Raw genomic sequence first — 27,110 nt, forward strand, 5'->3', positions numbered from 1 at the left:
GGGGGAGGGGAGCATCAAAAGCAGCTTTCAGACCGTGAGAATTTTTTTAAATGTAATAAGTCAAACTGGCAGCCAATCCTTTATCTGAACTTGACTTAGCTGAATTACCTTTGTGTGTGGGGCAATGGGGGTTGGGGTCGGTCATTTCAACAGACTTTAACTAGTTTGAGTTTACTCAGATACTTTAATTCTAGGCTCTAAAGGGTGCTAAATAAAGAAGACTTTAAACATACCCCAAATCACTGTGTTTGGGGAGCTGGCACCTAACAACAGCAGCAGCAACCACAAACTGGTTGCAAGAATGTTAAATGTAACTTCAAATCGGAACATCAGAGTCACTTCACAAACTAGCCTTCCCACTGTGTTAGCATCCTTGGTGCTAGAGGAATAAGAAAACAGTGTTGCAAAGAGGCTGAGACCTGCAGTAGGTCATGTTAACCCTCATCCTTTTCCTTTCCAGGACTCTGCACATTCCTTCCTGACTCACTGTGCCTCAGTCTTATCAAGAAGGTGGGAAGAAGAAGAAGCATCAGCAGCTCTATTCAGGGAGCTGAAAGCCCTGGCATCCTAGAATGTCATAAATTTTATTAGGATTTAAAAGAAGTGGATGTCTCCCATCTCTGTCTCCTACTCCTACATCCCCTCTCCTACTCCACTTTCACCCCATTCCCACCACCTCCTGCAAGTGCCATCAGCCAGGTAAATTTCTTGACTAATATGAAAGATGGGGAGCTGAATCCTGGGTTTGGAACCCAGGTTCCAGGTATGGAAAGTGACGAACAGTTCTCTCCAAGGCAAAATAGAAAGGTGGAGGAAATAAGGGCCTGAGAATGATGACTGAGTGTGCTGAGATAAAATCCCAGTGAGAATGTGGTTTAATAAACTGAGTCTCTCTTGCCAGCCATGATCCCTTAAGTACTGGCCCCTGGAGCCCTAGCCATGCTAACTGGTTGGAACTGGGGAGGGCTAGGATAAGGAATGTGGATTAGAAGCAGGTTTTTAAAGCCTGCTGAAGAGGAAAGCTCAATGTCCGCTCTGAACAGAATAGTTCCAAGTATTTATCAAAGTGCTATGGCCAATTTCTAAGAAGGTTATCTTCAAAGCACCAGGCAGAAAATGTCCAGGTAGATCTAAGGGGGAATGAGACAGACTCCAACCCAATTAGCCTCCAGTTTCTTCTCCCTTCTTATGACTTCCAGAAATCATTTAACTATTGCTGTTTTAATTAGTATCATTTTATTATTTAATGCTCCAATGGTTAGAGCTGTGAAGTGACCATAACCTGCATCTCAACCTCTCAGAATCCATTTAACTCAGCTCTTGGCAACCAGAGACCCAGCTTCTTGCCAAAAACTGCAGATTAAGCATTCGTTATGGGAGCTTGTCATTAGCTGTTCCCTCTGTTTTGGGCACATGTGGTTACATGTCCCCAAACATACGGGATTCTGTGTAATATGTTTGCATTTCCAAGAGGCTTCAGGGATACTAAGTGGGGTTGGTGACACCTTGCATCCATCCCGCCAACCACTACCATCAAAAGTGGGGTTAAGGTGTGGGGTGGAAACAGCTTTCCTATGCAGCTGTCGACCCTGGCTCTCCTGTAGTTTTCTCTGCGAGCTGGACCTTTATTAGTTTACAAGTACTCTAGAGCTTGCATCATATGTCTTTTATTTAAGAGACACCGAATGTTTTTCAGGGAATTTAGGGCTCTTAAGACGCATATTTATAAACAAGCTGACAGAGCTCTACGATGTAACTAAGTTTATAGCTAGGAGTTGTTTGTATATTTCCTCAAATCAGCAAGGCGTTGTTCTTGCTGCTGTGAATTTCTGAAAAACCTATTAAACGACCATTTATCTTACCCTCCCCGTGTCTATTAGAGAAAGTACTTTCAGAGCATCTGAAGGTAAGGTACAGAAGGGGCTAGGAGAGAATAAAAAATCATCAACCCGCATAAGACTGAGTAGATAACATCCAACGTTCCTACAGGGGCGGTCCAGGATCCGCTGGCAGGAGCTCAGGAAGCGCACAGCCTGCTTCTCCGCCTTAAGCATGGACAAGGATGCTCCAGGGTACCTTCTCGCCAGCTTTTCCTTGGCATTGCCCTCCCGCCCAACCCCCGCCACATTTGCCCCCTCCTCCCATCCCTGGATGCCAGGCTAGGAGTTCCTGCGCCTTGGTGCAATCTGGAATTCTCCCCTCACCGCAGTCCCCGAAAGCTTTTCTTTGACTGCGCCCCTTGGAGATTTAACAATTAGTGGTTGATGCCGGCTGTCTGGCTTTGGAGATAGTAATAATAATACAGGAAAAGTTACATCATTCAGGAATAGTGTCAACTCGCAGGAACCCGAGTGAGCGCTCAAGACCAGGCCCGGCGCGGCGCCACGTGAACTAACCGATCTCGTGCCCCTGCTCCGGAGAAGCGTCCCGAGAGAGCGAGGCTGCGGCTCCGGGGCCGCCTGTTCGGGGTCCACTCGGCCCGATCTGGGTCGAAGACCCGCCGCGCTTCTAAAGCAGTGTTGAGGCGCAAGTCTGAGATGCGGAGCGCTCCATCATTGTTCTTGCCCGGCTGGGCGGCACACTGTGGCCTCGAAGACGGTCTCCAGTGAGTCCTAGGTCAGCCAAGACCCTGAAGAATGTGGAGATTGCCGAGCCCTTCCGGAGGCTCGCCAGAATTGGGCTTGGCCTCGCCACGCCAGGATCGGGGGTGCCCGGTGTGCCCAAGGCTGCGGGGTTGCTGCCCCGCTGGGCTGGGGAGACGCCATCGGCGCGGCTAAGGCCTGTACGAGGAAGGCTGTCGGGCGGAGGCCTCTCGTGGAGGACGCAACCCTTAATGCCCAACTTATGGGAGTTTTCACCAAATTTGCCAGTTTAAGAGGCCTGTTGCTAATGGCGGCCTTTTCTTGCCCAAGGCACTGAACGCTTTTCCCTCCGACGCGGCGGGATCCTCCGAAACCAAAGGCAGTTCTAAAGCCTCACAGAAGGGCTTTCCACCCCGTAGCGCTACTCTGCCCTCAGAGAGCAGCCAGCTCCCCAGCCTCCTCCCATCCCCTCGGGCGGGAGCCGGAGCCCCGGCCCAGCCCGCGCCGGGACGCCGCCTAGCCAGTGCGCCCAGCTCCGCGCGCGCCCGTCGCTCCCCGTACGCGCTTTTCCAAACTCCATCGCGACTCTTTAAAAGTAAAATAATCATCTTTTAAAAACCACGATGAACGCCTTCCTCTTTCATAAACCCCTTTGTGTAACCCCTCTGGCCTATAGTAAGGACCCTTAGGAGGCACTTTTCCTATCGGGGTTTGTTAAAATAATCTGGATCTAATGATAAAATCGTGGACCAAGGGGAGGGCGGGAGAGGGTGGAGAAATGAGGTTGCTATTGGTATAATGGTTTCAATGCCTTGCTCGGCCTCCCTCTCGCATTGCCACCACATCCACACGCCGCCGCATTCCAGAAAGAAAGGAAAGGCCACGGGTTCGTAAGCGCCGAGAGCGCCCGGACGCCGCACTCCTCGGGATTGGAAGAAGCAGCGGCCCCTCGACCACGGCCAGCCCAGTTAATAGCTGCCCACGTATCCGGCTTCTTGGGCTTCGGATTAATGTGGATCTTCCACGTAAACGATTTACGGATGAAATAAAAGCCCCTTAGAGCATTACTTCCTTTCAAGTTCTTAAGACGCCTCTAAATCTTTCTGGTAGTGAGCGGCCGGCGTGGGGGCGGGGTGGGGACCCGGTGCTGGGCGGGTGGCCCCGGAGGACGCAAAGCGCGGGGAGTGGAAGGTTAACTGCCTTGCGATCTCACCAAGCTCTTCCGAAATGCCAGTCCACTGTCGCGGCGACAATGTTTCTGAGTGTTGTGGCCTCGTCCCTGCTGGCATTTGTCTGAAATGGAGCTGTCTGTCTAACCTAGGCCTGGACGCGCCCTGCCCTGGTAAGTAGGGGGAAGATGGGGGTAGGGTGGGGGGCGGAGGGGGGGCCCGGGGTGGAGTTTAGTCGCCTGCCTATTTTCATATTCATTAGATCTGGGAGGTTGCCCGAGGAGCCCAGCTGAGTTTCAAGATATAAAAGCAACTTCGGGTGCCCCCTTTGCAGCCGGGACGTCTTAAAGGGCTCGGAGCCGGGCAGCTCCAGGCGCCGCAGCGCTCGCTTCCCCTTCCCTCCTCTCCGGCCCTCCCTCCTCCCGCCCACTCGCTCCCTCCCCCAGCGCGCTCCAGCCCCCCGAGCTCCCGGGAGCTCTGCGACAGCCTTCCAGGATTATGGAGTTTCTGAGCGAGAAGTTTGCCCTCAAGAGCCCACCGAGTAAAAACAGTGATTTTTACATGGGCGCAGGAGGCGCGTTGGAGCACGTTATGGAGACGCTGGACAATGAGTCCTTTTACAGCAAAGCGTCGGCGGGCAAATGCGTGCAGGCCTTCGGGCCCCTGCCCCGCGCCGAGCATCACGTGCGCCTGGAGAGGACCTCGCCCTGTCAGGACAGCAGCGGTGAGTCCCCCTGCTCCAGGGGGGTCGCGGAAGCCCACCCGCAAATCCGAGGGCGGGGACCGGTCGGGACCGGGAGGGAGGGAAGGACGGAGGGAAGGAAGGAAAACAGGCAGGAAAGAAGGAAGGAAAGGAAGGGGGAGCGGGAGAGGCGGAGGGCGGAGGAGGGCAGTGGAACAGTGCTGGTTTTAGGAAGCGGAGTTTGGGCTGCTGCAGACTTTAGCGGGGGTAGGGGGGGAGAAGCCAAGGAAGGAGCCCGCGCCCCTGGGGTGCATCCTCGCGGTTCTATTTTGCTGCCGAGTCGCGTTCCTCCCGGGCCCTGGAGTCCCGCTACCCAGGACCCGGGCGTAAACTGATAGGGCGCTAAATAGAGCGTAATTGAGTCGAGACAGCGCGCTTCCTCTGCGAGCCCGCCGCGCTGCCCCGGGCCGGGGGAGCTGAAATCCATCACAGCTCGTTAGAGGACGTCACTGCCGTCACGAAGAAGAAAACTTAGGTGAAAAACCTTTTTTTTTTTTTTTTAATATTTCAAGACGTAACGATATCTTTCTTTGTGAAGTTAGAGGCTTACTAGATGAGTTTCTGTGGATTTGTGATTTCTGCTTCTTTGGGTTTGCTCTGCAACAACATAAATGTTTTTTAAACGCCAAATCACTTTACATAGCTTTGGGCAAAGAATCCCCGATATAATCACTCAGTCGCGAATTCCGCATTGTCTGATTTTTCTGACTCCACGGTAGAAGTCGCCTAAGAAGCCTTTCGGAATGCTTCTGGGTGAAATCTTCGACTTTGAATGGCCAAGTATCTCAAAGTCAAAATGTTATCAAAACAAACCATCTATCTTTTCTATCTTGTAACCCAATACAAACCTATTTTTTTCAGATCGCGACAGCTAAAGCAAGTTTACAATTCCAAGAAGACTTTTCCTTATCATTGTATATATTCCACAGTTAAGCTGTAAGGAGCGGGGTGCTTTAAAATAACAAACGAATTAAGTGTGAAATATTTACAACAAGCCTCCCGCCCCTATTTTAGTGGAGGTTCACAATCTGGCGAGCCACTGGCTCATAGTAGCTCCTCTTCTAAATACTTAGTACGCAATAAGCTAAAAAAAAAAAGGCCTCGTATATTTTACTTATTTTGTTCAGCGTTGCAAGTTACTTTTGACTTGCAAGGTTAAATAAAAAAATAAAGGAACAAACAATAGAGAAAAATCCGTTAAGTCCCATTTATTTAGACAGACGCGAAAAAATAATTTTATTTTAATATACTGAAGTTTTGGCTTTCTGTCTGTATTGCGGTATTTATATTTTGGAATTTTAAAGTGTATCCATAAAGTTATTTCCATGGGCAGGATTTGTTTTTAAATGGTTCTGAAATGTCCTCTGTTGACTGCTGGATAAGAATCATAATATTTTATTTAAATTGTCGGGATTCCAAAAATAAGAGAAATAGGTGATTTTTGATACTTTATAAAGTTTTAAAAGAACATCACACTGTTAGGATGGATTTTAATAGGAAAATTTTAAGTAAGGAGAATGAATGTAGGTAACAGGCAGTCCGCTAAATTTAGGAAAGTTCCTGCCTTTTTCCTGAGATGCCCTTACCCTCAAACGCCTGTTTCCCCTCCCCCAACGCTAATTACCGCAGTTCCCCATTAACTCTGCCCACAGAGACAAAACTGTATTGTTTGTTAATCAGTCAAGGCTCTCTTTTATATTTAGTTTTACATCATATATTTTTTTTGCCTAAAGGCAATTGGGTATTTGATTTACCTAGGTACTAGAGTGCAATACATTCGTATAATGACTAAAGTAAAGCTAAAATACATTGTAAAAAAAAGCTAAAAATACATTGTAAGAGAGAATTTAAAAATAGACAAAAACGAAAAAAGTATAGCAGTTCATTGGAAATGATTGTTATGGTTGAGCCGACTTAAAAAAAAATGTTTCCTATTTCGTTATTTGTATCCATTATATTTGTGTGGGGGGCACAATCGAATCTGGAGGAAATCACTGAAATTAAAACACCCCTAAACAGAATGCCAGATGATATCCTTTATAATCTTCTAATAGATGTTTTCATTTCTGTGCTTTACTGAAAGGAAGAGTAAAGCTTTCTGTTTTAGGACAATTTCATGTTTTAAAAGAGTTAAGCATAAATTTGACATGTTTAGATAACTCCAAGTGAGTTTTTAAGCTAAAGAAGTCTACTTAAATCTTATCCTTTTCTGTAAAAACACTTTTAGAAACGGATGAAAAATTCTTTTTTCGACTTAGTAGGTCACTTTTTAAAATTAAAATGTTAAATGTGGACATGATAAGCAGTTGAAATATTGGAAATATACTAGAAACAATGCCATTTCTTAAATTTGTAGTCCATAGGTTTTGTGTGGAGAAGAAATACAACTTTGAGAAGAGTATGGCTTTTGGTTTACAGGCAGTATTTAAAATCGAAATGTCCTTTTTGAGCCCTGTTAGTAGCTTACTTTTGTCTGCTGTGAGTAAATAAGATGTGAAATTCGGCTCACTTTTCAAAAATTATGGTCATTTAGTTTTGTTTTTTTAACCAGAGCATCTTTTAATTTGACTACTTTGATTATAAATTATCTGGATAAATATTACATTAAACCTGAAAAACAGAACTATATGTGATGCTGGCAAATTATGTAAGTTCCATGTACACATTTTTACATGATTCTAAACTTGCCCAAAGTGAATTAATAATAATGGATAAAGTGAAAGTCACTCAGTCGTGCCTGACTCTTTTCACCCTCATGGACTATGCAGTCTGTGGAATTCTCCAGGCAATAATACAGGAGTGGGTAGCCGGTCTCCTCTCCAGGGGATCTTCCCAACCCAGGGATCGAACCCAGGTCTCCCACATTGCAGGCGGATTCTTTACTAGCTGAGCCACCAGGGAAACCCAATAGTAGATAATATGATGATCAAATCCACACTGGCACGATAAGTCGTAACAGACTACCTGCCTGATGCTCTGAATCACTTCAACTTAATTCTTTCATCAAGGTGTTCTGCAATGCTGAGAACTGTTTTTCCCCCTTTCTGGGCGCAGTGAACTATGGCATCACTAAGGTAGAAGGACAGCCTCTTCACACAGAGCTAAATCGAGCCATGGACAACTGTAACAGTCTCCGGCTGTCTCCCGTGAAAGGGATCCCAGAGAAGGGAGAACTGGACGAACTTGGGGATAAATGTGACAGCAACGTATCCAGCAGTAAGAAGCGGAGACACCGAACCACCTTTACCAGCCTGCAGCTGGAGGAGCTGGAAAAGGTCTTTCAAAAAACCCATTACCCGGATGTGTATGTCAGAGAACAGCTTGCTCTGAGGACAGAGCTGACTGAGGCCAGGGTCCAGGTAGGAGCCAATGAAGGCTGGAGGCTGTGTGTGTTCGGAGCGGGGAGGTGGTTGGGGGGTAGTGTTAGAATGATTCCGTAGTTGCCACAGAGTTTTACCACAGCTTATTCCAAAGTTTTACCACAAAGGCAGAAACTGATTCTCCTGCTAAAGATGGAGAACAGTGTAGCAGAGGCATGTAAGTCTACTAAAATTACTGTTTACTTGAAAATGATTTAACAACTCACACACAAGCCTAAGAGCAAAGAACTTGACTTATTACTTACGCATAAAAGCTAATGATTATTTTAAAACAACAGAATATGATAACAAATCTCTGATTTCAAAAAGTGATCTTTAAAGGACAAGAACCCAGAACCATAGCTCTCCAATTTAGTAATTCATATATTTTATTTTTCTATCAGCTATAAAGCTCTTTTTGGGTTATATACCTTAGATTTGTAAGTTACTTGTATAATGGCCCATAAGCATCTATAATTTTACCGAGGTTGGAGTTATAATAAAACAAAAAAACAACAGTCTCACAAACTCTCAGCTGTAAGGTATTCCGTAAACTATTTTCACTATACATAATTAAAGAAAAGTTGTATAAGCACATCTACAATTTTCTAGTCCCAGCAATTGTCAATACATGCCTTCCATTGTAATTTTTAAAATCTGGATAACTTACATGATTTTTTTCAAAAGCAGTAGGAATAATAATCTTAAAAGTAACTTTTAAATGTATGAATTCAATTGTTATATCTATAAAATGTGTTCAAATTATCAAATTAGATGATTCAGTATACTAAATTTTTTAGTAATTTGAAAAAACAAAAATACTGGGTAAAACTCTACCTCTTAAACGTATTTTGTTTTTCCTAGCCCTGATAGTTTTAAACAATTTTCTTAGTTCACAAGTAAGACTAATTCAGGAGAATGACCTTTTTCTTTTTGTGTGTTTTTACGACTCTAAAAAAAGTAATACTGAATTTTGCAATTTCCATAAACCGCTAATATAAAGAAATAAATTTTTGTTCTGAATGGAATAATAGTATTCCTTCTGAAGACTGACCCACTGTAAGTTTCTTACACATTGTTAAAGACAGCATCTGGTGGCGCAGGAGTAACAAGCAGCGGATTTTTGCTTTAGTTTTTAGAGACAAATGATTATTTTACCTTAGTTCAGGAAGTAAATATGCAGAAAGTCAGTCCTAAGAAAGAATTTGAGAATTGTCAAGCGGTAGCACAAACCCTACCCGTGTGTTTTTTGGTCTAGTGTTCATATATTTAAATTAGTTATACTCATAACCATAGAAAAATATGTTTACACATAGATGATCAGCTGTGCACAAAGTGTTTTCCCCTTAACATTTCACCAAGTGCTGGTTAATTTTGCTGTAAGAACAGGCACAGAGAGCCAGCCTGAACCTAATTTACTCAGGTAGTTTCCTTGCTTTTTGCATAAGAGTGGTAATCAGCACCTATTTTAAAGTGATTGTCAAGGTTTTCTTCTAAAGAAAAAAGCCCTCATTACTAAATTCCCTTAGTATGCTCTTGGTGCCTGTCTATGGAGAAAATAAAAAAGTGTTTTGCTTTGATTTGCTGTTAATGTTGTCTTAAGCCCTGAATATAGTGGGTAATACACACTTACCAGCAGTGTTCTAAGAAACCATCTGAACAGGTAGCTCTCTTTGCCTTCTTCTGAGAACTGTTCAAACTGCCATCTTAAATTTGCAATACTTGCTTACACTCCAGACTGAATATTAACATGTCTCCATAAGTGTGAAGGAAAAGATACGAAAGAGTAGAATTGAATACAAAAAAGCATAAAAAGTTTAAATAAATTTTAGTGAGATGCTTTTTTACATTGTGCATTTTTATAATTCATTTTCAGCTTTTTTTCCTAAATATTTTGTATTCTGAAGATAGTTCTCTGAAGACTAAACAGCTTTCAGAAAGCTGCTCATGTAAATTATATATCAAATTATACATGTTGAATTTAATTTTCTGTATAACCTTTTAAAACCTAAAATATTAAAGTGAAGATTCTGGAGATCTTACAAGTGTGAGCTGGTTAATATTTAACCCTCTGAGGAAGACAGATGATAGAATAGATGTTTCTACTATATAATTAGTTAGAGAAATTTGGAAAATAGTTTAGGAACTGTGTGGAGGCCATACTAATACACAGGCTTTCTTGACACTTGATTATATCTGTCCTATTTGTTTTAAAATTTATATTATCCATAAGTATTTTACATTGGAGAAATTATCTTTAAGATTTTGTGAGCAATTTCTATAAGAGAAAATCTTATAAGTGACACAATTTATGTTATAAACAATTTGTATATTTTAAAACCATAGTTCAGCTTCAGATGATACCATTTTACCCATAATCTTTATCATACTCAATATAACATGTACTCCTACTAGTTTGCTTCTAAATAATCATTGTCTTTCTGCTGGTGCCATATGTTTTAGATGTAATGTATTTGTTTACATTTTTCTAAGTTTTTGTAAGTCTGGGTACAGCCCAGAAGAGCCTCCACTTTGTGACATGTTTTAAAGATAATTGTTTTGACAGACTTAGATATTAATTTGGTTATAGATTGGCTGAGTTCATGTTATATACATAACCCCAAATTAAAAAGTTATGAGTGTCTTTCAGACTTGCATTCTCTGAGAGGATTATTATCTATGATCATTTGGAGATATAAGGAATCTTCAAGGATCTAATTCTTTTTTATTTTCCATAAGTAAAAAAAATAGAGGCTCAGACATATTAAATAAAGTTTTGAAAACATCTAGTCTGATTCTATTAAACTGTATTGCCTAGTAGACATGGCACTTATCATATCGGGGTAGAATAAAATAGAAAATAAAACTTGTGGATCCCTTTCTAATGTAAAAACATTTCTGCTTTTGTAATTTTCTTGACCTGGTTTACCTTTCTGATTTAACGTCTTTGACCATCATATTTGCATTACCAGCTATTCCTTAGCTGAAATTCTACTTTTTTAAAAAATTAGGTTTGGTTTCAAAATCGAAGGGCCAAGTGGAGAAAAAGAGAACGTTATGGCCAGATCCAACAAGCTAAGAGCCATTTTGCTGCCACCTATGACATATCAGTTTTGCCAAGAACTGACAGCTATCCACAGGTATGGTAAATTGCACAGAACACTGAGATACACACGTGTGGTTTGTATATTCTTAAAAGGGCTAGTGTAAGCTTTATCACATCTAATATAATAGTTAAGAATGAAAATTTTAATCTCCAAAAATTGTTTCCATGTTTGTTAGATATTTATTTTGCTAAAATATTTATTTTTATTTATTTTTTCCAGAGCCATTCATTTGAAATATTTCAAGGTTTCTTCTTTGGTATACATTGCAACAACTTAAGTAGCATCATTCAATAATATGTCTCTTAATTAGTCTGCATTTTGATAATTTGGACTTACTCCCTTTGTTAACTTTTAAAATACATAAAACATTGCTAGACTCTGTGGCTCTTTTTTTATGAACTGTACCATAACCTACTGTTAAATGTGGCTGATGAAACCTTCAGTTCCACTTAAAACTATTTTTTCTCCTATGTTGTCTTTTCAGCTTTGAAACTGCTTACTGTTTCAAGGAAACATTTTATCCCTTTGTGACTTAAAACATGTATAGAATTAGTTCTGGGCCTAATTTTTAAATTGTATCTCATTAAGAGTATTTAGAAAATTTTTTCCTCTAATTTTTTCTTTTAATTTAGAGAGGGTTGTTTTTTCGTACTTTGTAATGCACATAAATATATTTTGTTTTTGTAACTGGATATTAATTTTTCCTGCTACTGAATTATATTCAGAATTGTATTTGCTACATAAAGAATATGTGTATTAGAAGGAACAAGCCATCTGTTATTTAATTCCTTATTGTTTAATGATGTGTGTTGTAAGAGACTACTTTGAAAATGAATATGTAACACATATACTGATGGAATATTTTGATAGTCCAGTAAACAAATCATCATAGCCCAAACTTAAGGATATTCATTTTCTTCAACTGTAAATTCATGCCTTGTGAGCGTGAATTCAGTCTTTTAATTTCATGCTGTCTTTGGGTTCTTGTACCTTTCATGATTTAAAAAAAAACCTATCTTGAGACTTTCACTCCATGAATAAAAATTCATGAAATTTATTAATGTAATATTATATGTGAATAAGAGCCTTAGAGGTCACCTAGTCCCTTCATTTTAAAAGTCAGGAAACCAGACCCAGATGAGTTAAGAAAGAGAATTGGTCCATGATCACAGGAGTGGTTCCTTACAGGGCGGTCTATAAAGGGCTGCTACAGCTAAGCCTTGCCACTGCAGTTTCCTTAAAGACCAGTGATATGGGTACCTTTTGAATAAAGGCCCATACCTTAAGAGGAATCTTATTTCCCTTCAGAAAGTTTATCTTAAAGTAGTTCCTTTATATTTTCTCCTATTTTAAAAATATGTGTATCCCCTGGTTACTTACCATCAGCACATGTTTTGAGTGTCCTAGTTGAGTTTTAAGCAAAATGCTGCAAGGATGTTTTTCCTCTAGGCGGTAAGTTCCAAGGGAGCAGACACTGCAGTTTTCCTAGTTGTTAGCAAGACGATAGCCCTCTCTGTCAGTCACAGTTCTAAGCAGTGTACATTTATTAACTCATTTAATCCTCCCAGTAACCTTATGCAGTAGGTGATATTAATTCCCATTTTTTATATGTGGAAACTGAGGCACAGAGAGGCGAGGTATTTATTGCCACTAATAAAAGTGAGATATTTACTCACTTTAATTAGTGTAGTAAAGCTCAGATTTAAGCAGAGGCAATGTGGCTCTTAAGGGTAAGTAACATGATTAAATGATTAATAGCAAAAGAGCATAAGACTTATGTTGCATTATTCAGATCTGCTGTTCAGTTCAAGGGAGCAGAAAATATTCACTGCCAACCAGTGAAATAACGATAGAAAAATAACAGAGATGGCATATACTTTCCATAGTTTGAAACTACTTGTGATGACTTTAGAAATAATAAAGTCACAAATTGTGAATTCTTTTCATGTAGACTTTAAGCAGTCTAACTGCTAAGTCTCTCACAACACTTGACTGCAGCGTACCTTTTTTTCACCTTATTTCAGTCTTCATTCCTTTCATTGTTCCTATTTCTATTTTCCACTTTTCTGCTCCTTGCTCTTAGTTGCCTTGTTGCTAACCCCTCTTTCTTCTTTAGAATATCGTGAAATGTGTAGAATAGGGCCTTGCACCAATTAAGCTCTGTGTAAAAACTTAATATAACAGTACATTATAACTAGTCACCCTTAATATTAGTCACCCCCTAAAATTATCTTGCCATTATGTTATTGTGCCTCATAGCTTTTGATATTAGCAGTTAGCAGAATGAGGTCACCTAATAGCTCAAGCAGGAAAGGAAATGGTATGGTCAAATTATACATTTGATGGTCTTTTTCACGCCAACAAAGGATTAATTTAAAAAATTCCCCTCAGAGATAATGAAATTTTGCACGAATTTCTCTTTGTGGGTTCTCCATAATTTTTATGTATATTTGGTTATACCATCTCAAAATTTAAATGTGGAAACACAGACATCATATGTTGAAGTTATTTTGACGGTGCGTTCATCAACAATAATAAAAATACTGTCAAATCCACAGTACTTTTCTGTATTGCTAAGTCATTTAATGTTTGGTTACCAAAAATTCTGAAATCAAGTGTCTGCTACTCCCCACTCTAGGTATTAAAGAAAGTCAGGGGAAAATTCTGTTTCAGTTAAAAATATGTGGTTGACTTTATTTTAGTTTGTTTGAAAAAATAACTATGCCAAAGTCATGTCTCAAGACTCAGCCTAAGGAAACTGCTTTAAAAAAAAAAATCATGTGGCTTGAAAATAGTTTATAATGGGAAAAATAGGAATTGAAAGAGTCTAACCAACTCAGTGCAATAAGACATTGAATGTGGTTACTGTTACTAATTACAGAAAAAAATTATTAATTACAAAAAAGTTGGAACTAGAAAAAGTTGGCGGCAGGACAGAAATAAAGAATTAGCAATTTGGCAGGGAAGCAAAAGCATACGCAGAAATACATCAAAACCAGAAATGGTTTAGAAAATGATCTCCTTCAGCTCGCTCATAATAGTAAGCCTTTGTATCATAATCTTACCTAGCATAAAGTATCTATATATAACATATAATGTTTATTTATGAATAGTAATTAATACTTTCTAAAATGTTATAAATACTTTGTTTTCACTGGTCTTCATTACACTGTAGTAACAACAGCTGTAACAGTAAAAATAGTAACTACCAGTTGAGGGCTTGTTTTAAGCCAGGCTTCCTCCTTACAGCCATTAACTCATTGAATTTGAGCCCAAGTGTTTTGAGTTCAGGAGTCCCGGGCTCCTTATTGCAACATTTTCTCCTTAAACCAACACTGAGTCTTGAAATAGTTCAGTTTTGACCCTGAAACATCACCTTACTTTGGAAAGGAAAAATGCCTAAATAATAAAACATTTAAAAAATGTAGATACTTCTTAGACTAAAATACTCTTTTTTTAAAACTGCTTATGTTTGAAAGCAAATAAAAGTGTGAGTACTGTGATGTCAGTAGTGATGAAAGGTAGTATATTTTGATGTAGTGAAAATAGTAGTGTTTTTTATTAAAGCTCTACTTTGGGTCACAATATCAGTTACCATTTGTCAATACAGTATAGCTAAATTAAATTATTCGATGTTCTCCATTACCTGATACTTTAGAAGAGAGTCTCATTGCTCGTGCTAAATCTGTTTCCCTCTATCTTGAATTCCCTTTCCCTCACCTAAACCTGGAACCCTCCTCTCAATTTTCCCTCAGTCAATGCGTCACTTTCTAACCGACCTTGTGGTGGATTGTGTAAAAATGTCTGCCACGCCATTTAGGATGTAAAGTATTTAAAAGATGATTCAGTTCTTACTCACATTGTATCATCACAGTATTAAGCAAATTATATATACACCAAATAGATGTGAAAAAAGTTTTGGTTCACTTCAGTTTTCAGGAGTACATTATAAAACAAAATTGGTCTATTTTAAATAAAATAGATGGTTTCTGAATCTCTGCTCTCAACCAGCTCTGTGGTCTTAAGCAGCTAACTTTTCCTCTTTGAAAGAAATAGACTAGAAAGATTTTGCAGACCCCTTTCAGCTTAATTCATTTTCTTCCAGAGTTTTATCATTTTATAGTTTTGCATTTTACCAAACAGATACATGCTCGGTCTTGTTCTAGGCACAGAGTTTATACAAATGATCCAGACAAAATCTCCTGCTTTCTAGACAGATTGCAAGTTAGATATTACAAATTCTGCAAACATTTTCTTGATGCAGACTATATCTATCACAGCAAAAGAGACTCACATAATTTTGTCCTTGAGTTTAAGAACCAAGCAAGTATCTATCAACATTAGGTTCTAATGTGTTTCTAATTTATTAAAACCAAAGCATCTTTAAAATAATTATTTTTGGTGAATAAAATATTTTTTGTTAAGTTACGCATATTTTATAGAAAGATTATGGACTTCTCCTGTGGCTCAGCTGGTAAAGAATCCGCCTTCAATGCTGGAGACTTGGGTTCGATCCCAGGGTTGGGAAGATTCCCTTGAGAAGGGAAAGGCTACCCACTCCGGTATTCTGGCCTGGAGAATTCCATGGACTGTATAGTCCATGGGGTTGCAAGGAGTCGGACATGACCAATCGAAAGATTATAGCCAGCCTTCACACTTAGAAGAAGTGTTCATTTTTTGCCATTAGTTTAGTTCAGATTAAGCTTGCATTAACTTGATCATTTACTAGCTAGGTGACTTTGAAAAAGTCTCTGGACTTCCTTGATCTTGATTCTTTATTTGTAAAGTTGAGGTACAGTTGGTACTAGAGTTGGTGGTCTTAGTGTAGATGAAGATGTTGATGATACTTTTTCTGTCATGGAGAGGATTAAAATGATTTCTAAATAGTCTGTGGAACTAAATCCTGGGATTTGGGATGGGCCATGGATTAATGTATGACTCCGGGCTTCACAATCAGGTAGTTGTGGGTTCGAATCCTGGCTGTGCCACTTAATAGATTTTTAGACCTTTGGCAAATAAATTAACCGCTAGGAACATTTCATTTATAAAATGGTGATAGAAGTTCATATGTTATTTGTGAGAATTAAAATAATTTATGCAAAGTATTTCCTAGTACATAATGAGGGCTCAATAAATAGTCATGATTCTCTAATAGCTATTAGTCATTATTAATTTTTTTCTGCAGTAGAGAAGTAGCTAAGTGGTTTGAATGCCCCTTTTTGTTGCAGTATTTAAATCAATACATTCTGTGAGTAAATTTACTATTTGGGGATCCCAGGGAAAGAACAAGTTCAGTTAAATACACTTTCTTCTTTAAATTAGAATGACCAAATAAATATGGTAGTTTTAGGAAAATTTGTATATATTCTTAATCCACCAGAATTATTTTCTCACTTGGAAAATATTTTTTCATCAAAAATTTCAAAAGAAAGGTTGAAAGTTTTCCTGCCAAAATTTTCAGTAAGGTTTTAGTTAGTAAATAGTGGAATCGTAATTATATCTATTTCCCAAATGTAAAAAAGGACCCATGTAGTATTTTTGCTTTCTGTTGTTTAATTGATGCCTTTAGAAATATATGCCACTTGGAGTTTGAACCTAGCAAATGTTGGATTCACTTTATAGATAATTTGTAGTCACTAAAATAATTTAAAAAACAGATGAAAAGCTGTAAAGTATTTTTAGCTTAACATATACTGTTTCAAACATTGCTATACGGTTTTTAAAAGGAAATTTTAAGGTTTCTGTAAAATAGTGATTATGAAGATATTGTTTATCCTACCTTCTTCTATCAACAAGTTTCTCTCCTAATCTTGAAGTTTGCCTTTACTTAAGCTAAATAAAGAATATGAAGCTTGTTTCCTTTAACCACTGTGGTTTAGTGATTTAAAGGCACCTGGAGCAGTTTTTACCTTTAGAAAAAATACCATTTTTATCACTGTTATTTCTTTTTTTTCCCCAAGTATTTGAAGTAAACAAAGATCCCAAGATCTTTTAAAAATATTAATAATGTAGCTATACAAGATGCATTGTGTAATGAGTAATTCCATATCTTTCAAACAAGCAATGAGATGGTCATATATTGTAGTACAGTGACACTTCCTTTATGAATGGAGGGACAAAGTATTAGCGCACTAGGCCAACAAGTGATACAATTTATCACTGATAGTAAGCACAAATATTTACAGTTATAGAAGGATATAATTTATTCAAATCAATATAGTGTTTACAATGGATACCATTCCTAATTTAAATATATATTTATATAAAAACATATAAAGTGTATTTCACATATATGTATATGTTAAAACTAAGTTATGTGTAGCAGGAGGTAGATTTTGTTAGTATTGATTAAGTAAAGGAACAGCTAGACACAGACAGTGAATAATTCTTCTATTTGGTGAAAGTAATCCTAGATACTTTAAAGAAGTAAAGAATATCCTTTAGAAGTAAAGTGCTTTCACATTATTGATTATGAAAATAGACTTATTTTTGAAATGTAATGCTCAAATTTAATGTGATTTAAAGACTTTACTGAGTAGTAATAACTTAGCTGTTTTTTTAAATTTGTTTTGCTTTTAGTTAAGTGAACACTGTTAAGTGTTGTATTTAACTGATTTGGTTGTACATATTTTGTATTTTAAGAGGAAAGAGTAAATCAATAAATTGAGTAGATTATCAAAATAATAAAAAGTAAAAATTTAAAATAGTTCATACATATTAAAACTACCTTATGGAAGAAGGAGGGGGGAAATTAAGCATCAAAGTCTGAAAAGTCTACGAGAACTTCTGGATTAAAACCTGCAGTTTAAACCATTATTGTTAGTGTGAACCTCAGGATATACTTTAATCCAGAATTATATGTGCACCACATTTATTAAACCACATGCATCTGTGAGTTTTCATTTTTATTCTAAGTTATGGAGCATTAAATAGACTTTTTAGTGCAAATGCACAGTTGATTTTAAAATAACAAAAATAAAATTCCAAATTAGAGTTAACTCAAATATAAGATGAATATAATTGATAACTTGACTCAGGATTTTAAGAATAAATTGCAAGCTTGTATATGACACCTTGTGAAGCACTCTAAGATTAAAAATATACTGTATAAATACTTTGTGTTTCCATACTTAATTTACATTTTAGGTTATAATTTACAAAAAAAAATAATTTTTGTTTCCTATAATTCTGAACTTTTTAAATAGTTGAATTCTCATTAAAAATTAATTAGGCACTCATGAATCAATAGTAGTTAGCATGCATGCATTAAAATAGGTGAAAAATAAAGTGACAAATAATTGGAAAATACTTCAATTGATAATTGCTGCTGGATAAATATTTTTTTTAAATAGCAAATGCCAAGTGCTATGATTTCATTTTAAGGTATGTAGGGTGAGATTTCCTATAAAATTTTTTTTGTAATGATCACAATTTAAAATTTAAGAACACATTCGACAGCAAAGGGAAAGAAAGATGTTCTTAATGTTTCCTATATATTTTATTTGGAGCATATTTCAAATATTATTTGAATAATGCAAAATTTAAACAACATTTATATGATATCATTCTGGAAATTTACAGACATTAACATTGCTTATGAGACTAATTGTTAAGTTTTACACTAACAAGAGATACACACTTATTTTTCTGTATAGCAAATTTCTTTCCAGTTTGTTAGTCTCACATGACTATTACATCTAATAGTGTTTTTTTTTTTAACAGAAAAGGCATTCCTCCTGTTTGAAATCCATATATACATTTCTAAGATGAAATTTCATTTAACAACTCAAAGTAGCAATGAACAATTAACATGTGGTCCTTTTCTGATGAATAAACACTTTCTGACCACTTCAACTTAGTAATACTATGCGTTTAAAACACATTTTTAAAATTTTTGAAATTAATTCCTCCAAAATCTTAGTGTGTGTGTATATATATAATATATATATATTTAGTTAAAATTACATCTAATAAGAGGGCTCTGATGAAAACGTACCCTCATTTCTATCTCAAGTAGTACCTAGATGTGCTCAGATTTATCTTTTGACTGTGTGACTAATTCAACTTGGGATTTTTTTTCCCCAGGTACACAAAGTCTCAGTGTGTGTTATTTATTCACTGGTAGCAAATTCACTGTTTAGAAAAACACCTATACCCTTTCTCTTTGCCAGAAGCCTACTGAGGTAGTTACTAGAAAAGTTAATGGGACCCTAAGGTCCCAACAGCTAAAAATATCTGCAAGTTAATAAGCATATGATTCTTATTAATACTTTATCCCTCTGAATTTTAAAGGGGGGATATGCTAATAAAGAATATAATGGTCTCTTAAAAAGTCAAACTACTTTTGTAAAAAGTGATGTTTGCCTTTTTAAAAGAGGCCATATAAAAATCTGGTAAATTAAATTCTATAGTGATAATGTGGTAATAAATCTTTATAGTAAGTATAGAATAATACTCAGAGTAGTCAATAAAAGTAAGCATTCTGTCAAACAGGAAAAGCCAAAATCAACTTTTTTATTTTAATGGAAAGAAACTATTGCTATAACATCCTCACAAATACCTCTTTGTGAATCCCTGCTCTCTGTCTTTTCATAGCAGCCTTTTAACTCCCACAGGGAACTGTTGGGGCTGTGATGTAAAGGTTGTATGAGTATAATAATACGTGTATCCTGGTGTGTGTGTGTGTCTCGTGTACATATAAATGTTGGTGGCAGAAAGAAACAGTCTATATGTATAGGAGGAGTAAGATTAAGTAAACTTATTTTAGTAGGAAAAAAGTTATTTAGTTGGCTTTAGAGATGCTTTAAAATTAAGAATGCTCTAAAATTACTCCTATATTCTCACATTTTTTCAGTATTTCTATTAAATCCAAATTAAATTCCGTAGGCTAATATCTCCATAAATACCATAACATTGAGATGTAGAGTATATAAATAAGGAAACTATTTGATTTTTTTTTACACATCATGCTACTTTGCAACTAAGGGAAAAAAGAACAAACTGAGATTAAGAGGTTTTTTAGAAGTATGTAAACTCCCCACTACAGTAAAATCAGAAAATACGTTAGAAATATAAACCACATTTAGCATACTAAATTTTCTTTCTAGTTTTGGTTATGTAAAGAATATATCTATATCAAGTTTCCAAGGTGAAGGTAAATGAGGTTGATGATTTCCTATCCATGATTTACTCTGTTCCATCAATTCATGACATATAGAGATGCCCAGTGAAGAACTCTTAATATATGTATGTATACTTACATATTAACCCTCTCCTTTTAGCTATTATTGCTTTTAATTCCTTGGAAGGAAGGTGAACATTAAATGATTTCAGTTTGGAAAGAATCAGACAAAAAAAATTTTTCCTCCAAAATTCAAAGCTGTAGAATAATTAAATATATAAGGTTTTCACTGATTAGAAAAACATTAAGGGGCAAACATTCAAAGTGGAGAGTAGTAAGTCAGCTAAACTTTCTTTCATGCTAATGGGAGGCAGTTGGCTAAATTCTGTGGACAATGCTTTGAACGTACCCCCAGAACTTTAAAAAATGCTGTGAACCACATTAAAACATGGAATATTTTTAGATTATCCACTTCTTTTAAACACAACAAAGAAGAAAAACTGTAAAGACAGACAATCTTTCTTTTTCCATTTTTCTTTTCTTTTTTTAAAGCACATATAAAAAGAATATGGGCATTTAATAACATTGCTCCTGGTTGTAAATCTCTTGCATATTATACAGTTAAAAGCTTACAAAAATTTATTTGGTGCTAGGGTCTATGACGGAGAAGGCAATGGCACCCCACTCTAGTACTCTTGCCTGGAAAATCCCATGGACAGAGAAGCCTGGTGGGCTGCAGTCCATGGGGTTGCTAAGAGTCTGACAGGACTGAGCGACTTCACTTTCACTTTTCACTTTCATACATTGGAGAAGGAAATGGCGGCCCACTCCAGTTCTTAACTGGAGAATCCCAGGGACAGGGGAGCCTGGTGGGCTGCCATCTATGGGGTCACACAGAGTCGGACACGACTGAAGCGACTTAGCAGCAGCAGCAGTAGCAGTGTCTATGAACCAGTATTAAAAAATACTAGAAAGATAAGTAGTGATCTTAGAAAAAATAATGTTCCTTCATTTCAAAATTTAACAGCAAATATAGTATTTCTTTTAATAAGTCAGAGAGTAAGATTTTTGTATGACTTCTCGGTTTGTTAAATATGTAGTTTTAGACAGTATGACTTACAGATTCTAGCACATCATTTTAAAGTGACCACTTAGAAGAGTGGAATGAAGGAGACACAGAAGGAGCCCACCTGAACAGTGGTAGATTTATTAAACTACAAGCTCAAACAGCTTGGCTGTTTAACCGCATGACTTCTTCAGACATTAATAGAAGTAGACGATGTAGAACAAAGCTGATACCGGCTAGATTATCCCGACAGGGGCCGGACGACATCCAGAATGTTATTTTCTGTTGTCAGTGCTGGATGTTTCTAAGAGTGAAAGGGCATTGGAAACCTCCAGCACATCCAGAGGAATGCGGCTAGAATGATACTGTCTGGAAATCAATATGAAGAATCCTTAGGGAAGAGAGACTTATGATTGTGTAATAATCTCATGATGATATTTGAAGATTTTCTCATGTAAGAAGGATGCTGCTTATTCTGTATAAGGAACAGAAATAGAAGAAATAGAGGAAAATTACACCTTTTTACAGAGCTCCCCAGGAGGGAATGGAATATTTTTTTAAAAACAGGGTGAGCTTCTTATCACAGAAATTGAACATAACTGAAAATGTGTGAGAATTTTTTTCATTTGGAAGGAAATTGGACTTCAGTAGTGTTTCTTTATCCTAGTTGATGTTCTGAATTGCTTTTGTGTCTTACCATCTTTAGGGATTAAATCCACGTCTCGTGAGTCTCCTGTATGGGCAGGTGGGTTCTTTACCACTAGAGCCATCTGGAAAGCCCCATTATCATCTTTGCCATTATTTTAGTACAGAGCCCCTCAGCTGCACTACCTGCTTAATGAATCAGAATCTCCAGAACATAAGATAATACGTGTTTAACAAAAAGGAAAAAAGATTACCTTCCTAAAGATACAGGGTCAACAGGGTCTCTAGCTGTGTAATTTTCATGATTTCTGTTAAGATTGTGTAGTATGGTGATTCTGGCATTCAAATCATGAGAAAAAAATTTAGATATGTTAGCATAAAATGTCCACAAAATTTTGATTATATCTTCAAGAATCAGTCCAAATTTCATATTCTTAGAGATTTTCCAGTATTTAATAAATGTCTACTAAGGATTTATCATATACTGTGTCAAGCCTGGGGATGAGAAACAGTTGTGAGTGATCATTGGGACTTTTGCTTTCAGAAAGTGGAATTTATAAATACACACAAATTTGGGATTGTGAATAAGTAAATAATTTCAACTCATAAGACTAGTTTTTATGTCATTGTAGCATTTCATAAGATTTCCGGGGTTCAGATTTGACCTCCTCCCTGAGAGTTATCCAATTTTGGTGAGATTCTTAAACTCTCTGTTTTATAGTTTTACCTTTTACGAAATGGGGATAGTAAAAGCATATACCTTTTTGTTTATTGGAACAATTCAGAAGTCATCATGCTTTTAATCAAAATGCTTGACACGTGGCCATTAATTGATAACTATTAGATATCATGAGCATGGGCTTGATTGTCCTCATCAGATGTTTGACACCTCCAGAGGAAATGCTTCCAAGGAAGCAAGACCTCTGTTCACTGGGGATATTATTTTTTTATGATTTGCATCCAACTGTAATATAGAAACCATCTAGATCCCCAAAGTCAAATGAAAACTTGCCAGAAGTTTGAAAATCAAAGAAAGACAGGAAAGAGATGAGAGACAGAGATCATGGAACCCGGGCATATCAGCCAAAGTGTGTGACAGCTTCACTGGTCAGGAAAACTAAAGTATTGCTGTTAGTAACTTGCTTTATTAATCTGTTCTGTTCAGAAGACCTTTCTGTAGGTTCTGTTTTGTGAAAAATAATGCATTTAACTTGCTTGATCATGTTGAGGTAAGACATTTTGATCAAAATAACAATATTTGCTTATGTCATAGAAAATGGAGAGATTTTCCTAAATTCATTTGGGGTGAAAATACTTATTTAAATTCATAGATCACCTTCCTTGCTTTTACTCTCCTTATTTTTTTTTTTTTTACCTAGTTGTTAAATATGTTTCTGTGCATTTGGAATACAAGTAGGTGAGTTCAATAATAATTTCTAGCAACACGCTTTGTAAGTTGAGGAATCCTTTAAGAAACATAAAGCCTAAATAATCTTTCTCCACCACTATCTTGCCTTGCATTTATTTTTTTCAAAAGTAAGCAAGCAAGTTCACTTTCATTTCCTGAAAGCCCTTTTGTCAGACATGTGACTGTGGTTTTTCAGTGTAGCACAATGTTTGATTGAATGTCAGAGGAAAATCACCCAGATCAAGTTAGAAGAACTAGTTTGACAGAATAATGACATTAACATCCCCTCCTGTTGGTTTGAGATACATAGCTCAGCAATCACTGACACCAATCATCATATTTTGGGTAAAGTGGGGTACATATAGTAGGATGAGCCAAAATTTAAACAGCATAGCCCATGACAATTGAAAGATTGATAAAGTATGAAAATCATGATGGACAGCTGGTTACATAGCTAGATAGAGGTCTATAGATATCTCTCACAGATTTGGCATATTTAAAGCAGCTTAGAAAATACTTACATAAAGAACTGTTTTAAAAACAACACTGACATGGGCATCTTGCCAATCATTGAAGCCCCACCTGAAGGATGATATTTGTTCAGTCCTAAAAGTGGTTAAGTGGCCCTTTCAGAGTTACAGAGTAACGTCTCTACAATGTAATCTAGAATATTCATTAACATATTTTGGATATTAATTGAAAATAAGTTGTCTTTAAAAGTATGGCTTAAGCTTGAGTTTTGTAAGAGTATACCAGAGGCTTCAGTAGTAGACTGAAATTTCTATGTAAAAAGAAATATAAGAAAACTATTCTTCTATATGTGTTAAGTAATTGTTTATTGTATTCTAATTATGATTTTAAAAAAGAAAAGAAAGCCAGATTGGATAAATATATATACTGCTGTTATGTTTTAGTATAAATCTAAGTCTAGTGTAATAATATTGTAAAAGGCATAAATTTTCAAATTTCGTATTCCAAGGCTGTGTCTCTCCACGGTGCTATACCAAGCAGCATTTTCCTTGCTTTTTCCCTCCTCCTGCCATTTGTCACAATTTTCTCTCTGCTTCTCAGTAGTACCTGTGATCACTTTCCTTGCTCTTGTTTAAATAGCTGGTCTAAGATGCCTCCTAAAAATTCGTATTATACAAATTTGACTTAGTGTTTCTTTTGTATCCTAGTAACTTTAAAGAAATTTGTGTTTGCTGATAATACTGCACAATATAGAAATGTTTCCTATAGGGATTTAATGTGATGATTGTGAATTTCTTGGGCACAAGTGATAACTCAGTTTTCAATCTTATGTAAGTTGTTACCTCATACTTAATTTTTATTCAGATAGTATTTTTGCTAATACTTGAGTATTTTTCTCAGTTGTGCTTCCATTATTGGGTATTGGTCAAATTTTAGAATTCTAAGTCTGCTTTACAGGTTATAATTCTGCTGCAACCTCATTATATCATATATAAATCATAGAATAAATATTTAAAATATGTATATAAATGTCCTATTCACAGAGTTTTTCAAGACTAGAGGGAATGAAAAACAATGAAACAGTAAACATTTTCCAAAATGAATTTTGCTTTAAAATATCTCTAAAGAACAACCAGCCTGGTATCAGCATTGGTTTCCAGTGAAAAATACCACACTGAGTCAGCTATGGAAATTAAAAAAGTATGCAATTGTGTAATATTCTTTGGAAAGATGAAAACTATATTTAAACTTAATCATATTTTAATCACTTTTCTAAACACATGAATTGATTAAAAGTAATGATTAAATCAGATTTCATTTTTAAAGTCATGACTGTAAAAAGAATCCTCAAGAGATTGACATGTATTGAGAGTATTTTATGTGGTCAGGTATGTGGGTTTTGGTGATCCACTCCAGTATAACAAACTAGAAGAATCTTTCAACTAATTATTTTTCAGTAATTGCTTGATGTACTCAGAATGAAATTATAGACCACCCAATAGGAGCAGACAAAGAACAGCTAGCAAAACTTTGTAAATTCAGTTTCCCAAAAGTAAGGAACAAAAGTGAGAACGCATAAATGTAATATTTGTTGTTTTATATATTCCAGATTCAGAACAATTTGTGGGCAGGAAATGCAAGTGGTGGTTCTGTGGTTACTTCATGCATGTTACCACGTGACACTTCCTCGTGTATGACACCTTATTCTCACTCGCCTCGGACAGATTCCAGTTACACAGGGTTTTCAAACCACCAGAACCAGTTCAGCCACGTGCCCCTCAACAATTTTTTCACTGACTCTCTTCTTACCGGGGCTACCAATGGACATGCATTTGAAACAAAGCCAGAGTTTGAAAGGAGGTCTTCCAGTATCGCTGTTCTTCGAATGAAAGCCAAGGAGCACGCTGCCAATATTTCATGGGCCATGTAACATACAGTACTCTTTTTCTTTTTCTCTTAATGGCAAAATAAAACATTCTTATTTCTCCTATTTAATGGATACCACAATAAGCTGCTGTGTGTGGAATTGCTAAAGGTCAAGATATACAGTGAGACCAGCTTAAATGAATAGTTGTTATTATTTAACATTAAAATCTAAGAATGAACCTCTGAAAAGACTAAATAGGTTTACCATGCACCCATCTCCACAAACTCTGTTTTAGTAGTAAGATTTTTCTTTCTATTGTACGAGTCAATGAAATATGATCATGCAACTTCTTAAAAGAATAAATGTATTAAACAAATTCCTCTGTTATAGATTGATTTATGTTAGTTCTGTGTAACAAGAAATCCCTTGTAAAATAATATCTGAAAAAGGAGGAAATGCACTGGGGAAAATGTCAAGATACTGAAGCTGTCAGGTAAATATTGAAGCAGGGTATTTTGGGGAGTTAACTGCCATTTTTCCATCTCTGGCTCCAAGGCATAATGGGCATATCCTCTGTTGCTGAGAATTTATCTATGGGCTTCGAAGATTTTTTACCTCTAGATGTTTTAGTGAATTTCCATGCAATGAAAAAAGAGCTCTTCAGAAATGACCAGTATTTGCATGAACTATTTGGGCATTGTTTCCTGAAACCATGTGGCTAAAGGTGATAACTGAAATATCCTGATATGATTAAAAGTACAGTTATGAGAACAGTTTCTATAAATAGTATCTTTTCTAATGAACAAGCCAGCATGGCCTCAGCGATTAGTTATCACACACAAGAGAAAAAGAAAGTTGCAAAATCTGCTGTTGCTTTTAAACTGGAATGGGGTCGGTGAAACTACACACAAACATCTAATAAATACACTCAAAGAAATATTCACTTAAAGGAACAGCAAATTGGAATGTATATTTGTATCATGAGTATGTCCAAGTGCACGTGTGTGTGTTTGTTTGTTTGACATAGAAGCTGTACACATTTTTTGCTACTGTGGTTTTGCACGGAATTAAAATGTCAGAAGCCTCTCAAATTTCTGGTGGAAAAGAAGAAAAGAAAAATACATTGCATCTGGAAAACTGCTAAGCCCTTTGATTTACTTCTCCTCCCTTTCCCCTGTCACATTCCAGGCTTTTTCAGATGAGTGAAATGTCAGCCTCCTTGAAAGACTCTTAAGTTCATAAAGGCAAAGTAAATTAATTGAAATGAAGATGACTTCCATGACTTGGATCAGAGCACCATCTGCTCTTTGTACTCAGAATCTTCCTTGTGGTTCCTACAGCCTTTAGAGATATGAATGGAAGTCCTAAAGGCTAAAGGACAAGATTAACTGATTTTTAAAAATTAAATTTCAGAAAAAGTACTTAAATTCGGTAAGTGTCTCTAGTGGGAAGATATTTACAGCAGTTAGACATTTCTGTAATAAAGTTTTAAATTAGGCAGATGATAGAGATGAGTGATGTCCTAAACAGACATTCCTTGACTTCATAATCACTCTGTTCTTTATGACTTTTG

The 27,110-nt window shown here is 36.9% G+C and overlaps 1 protein-coding gene across 3 annotated transcripts; it reads left to right on the forward strand.

The window, feature by feature from the left end:
- Nucleotides 1–1,657: 1,657 nt before the first annotated feature.
- On the forward strand, nucleotides 1,658–25,913 carry ALX1 (ALX homeobox 1). Of its 3 annotated transcripts, none has more exons than XM_069584154.1 (6): nucleotides 3,345–3,688; nucleotides 3,817–3,924; nucleotides 4,014–4,475; nucleotides 7,548–7,852; nucleotides 10,864–10,992; nucleotides 25,280–25,913. In XM_069584154.1, exons 3-6 carry the CDS (start codon nucleotides 4,250–4,252, stop codon nucleotides 25,598–25,600), a joined length of 981 nt encoding a protein of 326 aa, XP_069440255.1. In that variant the 5' UTR covers nucleotides 3,345–3,688; nucleotides 3,817–3,924; nucleotides 4,014–4,249; the 3' UTR covers nucleotides 25,601–25,913. The 3 variants fall into 3 exon arrangements, with proteins under 3 accessions (XP_069440254.1, XP_069440255.1, XP_069440256.1); XM_069584155.1 differs by having other exon boundaries at nucleotides 3,460–3,688; nucleotides 4,323–4,475; XM_069584153.1 differs by having other exon boundaries at nucleotides 1,658–3,924; nucleotides 4,323–4,475.
- The last annotated feature ends 1,197 nt before the right edge of the window (nucleotides 25,914–27,110 follow it).

The sequence above is a fragment of the Ovis canadensis genome, chromosome 3, assembly GCF_042477335.2.
Source record: "Ovis canadensis isolate MfBH-ARS-UI-01 breed Bighorn chromosome 3, ARS-UI_OviCan_v2, whole genome shotgun sequence".
Classification (NCBI taxonomy): Eukaryota; Metazoa; Chordata; class Mammalia; order Artiodactyla; family Bovidae; genus Ovis; species Ovis canadensis.